The sequence below is a fragment of the Olea europaea genome, chromosome 10 (assembly GCF_002742605.1).
Source record: "Olea europaea var. sylvestris chromosome 10, O_europaea_v1, whole genome shotgun sequence".
Taxonomy (NCBI): Eukaryota; Viridiplantae; Streptophyta; class Magnoliopsida; order Lamiales; family Oleaceae; genus Olea; species Olea europaea.
In genome coordinates, this window is record NC_036246.1 from 33,088,489 (window position 1) to 33,091,026 (window position 2,538).

General features: G+C 33.5%; 1 protein-coding gene across 1 annotated transcript in view; it reads left to right on the plus strand.

Moving 5' to 3' along the window:
* The first annotated feature begins 1,702 nt into the window (after positions 1 to 1,702).
* Positions 1,703 to 2,538, plus strand: part of LOC111400559 (elongation factor 1-delta-like) — a 1,083-nt gene continuing 247 nt past the window's right edge. Inside the window, exons 1-4 of the mRNA XM_023027966.1 lie at positions 1,703 to 1,798; positions 2,061 to 2,148; positions 2,241 to 2,357; positions 2,508 to 2,532. Of these exons, the coding sequence (XP_022883734.1) occupies positions 2,063 to 2,148; positions 2,241 to 2,357; positions 2,508 to 2,532 (228 nt within the window). The 5' untranslated portion in view covers positions 1,703 to 1,798; positions 2,061 to 2,062. The remainder of the gene's footprint in view (positions 1,799 to 2,060; positions 2,149 to 2,240; positions 2,358 to 2,507; positions 2,533 to 2,538) is intronic.

A 2,538-nucleotide genomic window follows, 5' to 3' on the forward strand; every position in this document is an offset into this window, starting at 1 on the left:
AAGATGGGGTGGCGTGAAGGGAGAAAGGGAAGGGTTTGATGTGATAGATGCGTGGGTGGGTTGGAGGTGGCGTGGGGTAAGTAAATTAATTATACTATATTATAATTAAATATTTAATAAATTTAATTATCACTTGATTTTTGAAAGATTTTTAGAAGTTTGTTAGTTTTAAAATGTAATTTTTAAATGAATGATTTATGTAGCATTCCGTAATATAAAAGTCTCTTGGGCTTTCTTGATTAAAATGTATATTTTTTTATTTTTTAATAATTTTTAAAATTATTTAATGGGTTAAACTAACCAGTATAAATATGACCGATTCTTAGCAATCCACTATTAACAACCCATTATTCACTAGCTAGCAAATTTTGCGAATATTTCTAGATCATGGTAGAGGCGATTGGATCGATTCTACCTATATATACACCCGTTTGGTTTTGGAAAAAAACACATCAAAAGTGAAATTGTAATTTTTCATATATTGAAATTTTTATACTTGGGTTTTACACATATTCTGGAGTATACTTGAGAGTTTTGAGAAAATCATTTGTGATTGCTGCACAAGTGGTTTGTGATCATTGTATCCTTGGAGTAATTATCCACGGGGGTCGCAGCGGTAATCGACGGGCAATTTCACTTTAGAATATCGTGTTGCTATGAGATTTGATCAATTGATAAGTTTTATTTCTACATTTTACCGTTTTACAAATTATTGCAACTAATTATTTTTCCTATATCTCCCAATTCTCTTGATCGGTTTGTGCAATACGTTCAAGTGACGGGATGGATTAGATTCAGGTAAGGATGTCAACGAGTCGGGTCACGCCGGCTTGCGAGCCAAAATTTGAGGCTTGGGCTCGGCTTGGGTAAAGTGAGTGGGCTTTTTTCCGAGCCCGAGCCGGGCAGACTCGCTTTTTTATCTTTTTTTTTAATATAATTATTAAGGTAGTCGCAACCGGGCTACCTTTTTTGCTGCCTAATTTTTTTCCCTTCTCAGACTCGCGGGCTAGCAGTGGGCTAGGCCCGTCCTCCTAAAATGAGGCTCGGCCTGAGCCTTGGCCCGGTTCTACCAAGTCTCGAGCCGAGCTACGGGCGGTCTGAGCTGGCGAGCTGAATTGCCATATCTAGATTCGGGAAATTTAGTAATTTTCAAATCCTAATTGGTGGATTAGAGTGGGCCCTCAATTTTCAATTGAATGGAATTTAAGCTCAAGTTTGTCTATTATTAAAGTAAAATAATGAGTTTAAAAATAGTGGATTTTTAGAAAATGTGTGATTAAAAAGTAGAAATATTTTTTTTTCTGAAATTTACGTGCAAAATATTTAACGGTGAGATTGAAAATGAATTGTGAAAAAAATAATAATAATTTGTTTTTGAAATAATAGTCGACAAACTGGGCTAAAAGGGCAAAAGGGGCAAAGCCTTATTCTTATTATTATTATTATTATTATTATTATTATTATTATTATTATTTATTTATTTATTTATTTATTTTTATAAACCTTGTAAAACCTGGAAGATTCTTGTCTTCGTATTCGCGTGTCTCGGCTCAGTCNTTATTTATTTATTTATTTATTTTTATAAACCTTGTAAAACCTGGAAGATTCTTGTCTTCGTATTCGCGTGTCTCGGCTCAGTCGCTTTTTGGTTAACGTTTTTCAACGACTGGTGTGTTCAATTTCAAATTTTCTTACATATATCCTTGCTTGTACGAATTCACAGTGTTCGAAATTTCTTTAAGCAATTTTTGTGTAGTTTTCGACGTTCTAATTTTGGGTTTTCACGGTTTTAATTCATGTAAGACTTGTTTTTTGATTTGATTAAGGATTTAAAAGTTAATTCTAGGAAATCATACCTGGTATTTTTTAATGTAAATTTCCAATTTGGCAGCGAATTAAGGAATTTATTTTGATAACTAAATTATTCCTGTCATGCGATAATTAGATATTTGCAATGTTTTTCGTTTTCTAAATTGTGTTTTCAGTTTGCTTTTGTACATAATGGATCACCACAAGTTGTGTTTTGTGCATTTACGGAGGTATTTTGCATTATTGTTCAGCAATGGCTATAGCATTTCACAACCTAAACTCGGATGCTGGGCTCAATAATCTGGATGAGTACCTCTCAACTCGAAGTTACATCACAGGGTAGTTTTTCTGGCCCTGCTTTTGTTAATTTTATGTTCTAAATTTTTGTGTATAGTATTTCAATAGCAGTTCCTGTTTAATTCTTTACTCAGGTATCAAGCCTCGAAAGATGATATTATTGTGTATGCATCACTTGCAAAACCCCCGTCTGCTGAATATGTGAATTTATCACGTTGGTACAACCACATTGATGCTCTTCTGAGGATTTCGTAAGTTCTGGCAATTTAAACTGCTTTTTTGTAATTTCCTCAACTTTTGTAAATGTGAAATTGCAGCGATGCATGTTTTTGTGTAATGTATTCTATTATTCTTCATCATATGTCTATTTTTAATATTAATTATACATTATGTTTTTGCAGTGGGGTATCTGGTGAAGGTTGTGGTGTCAGG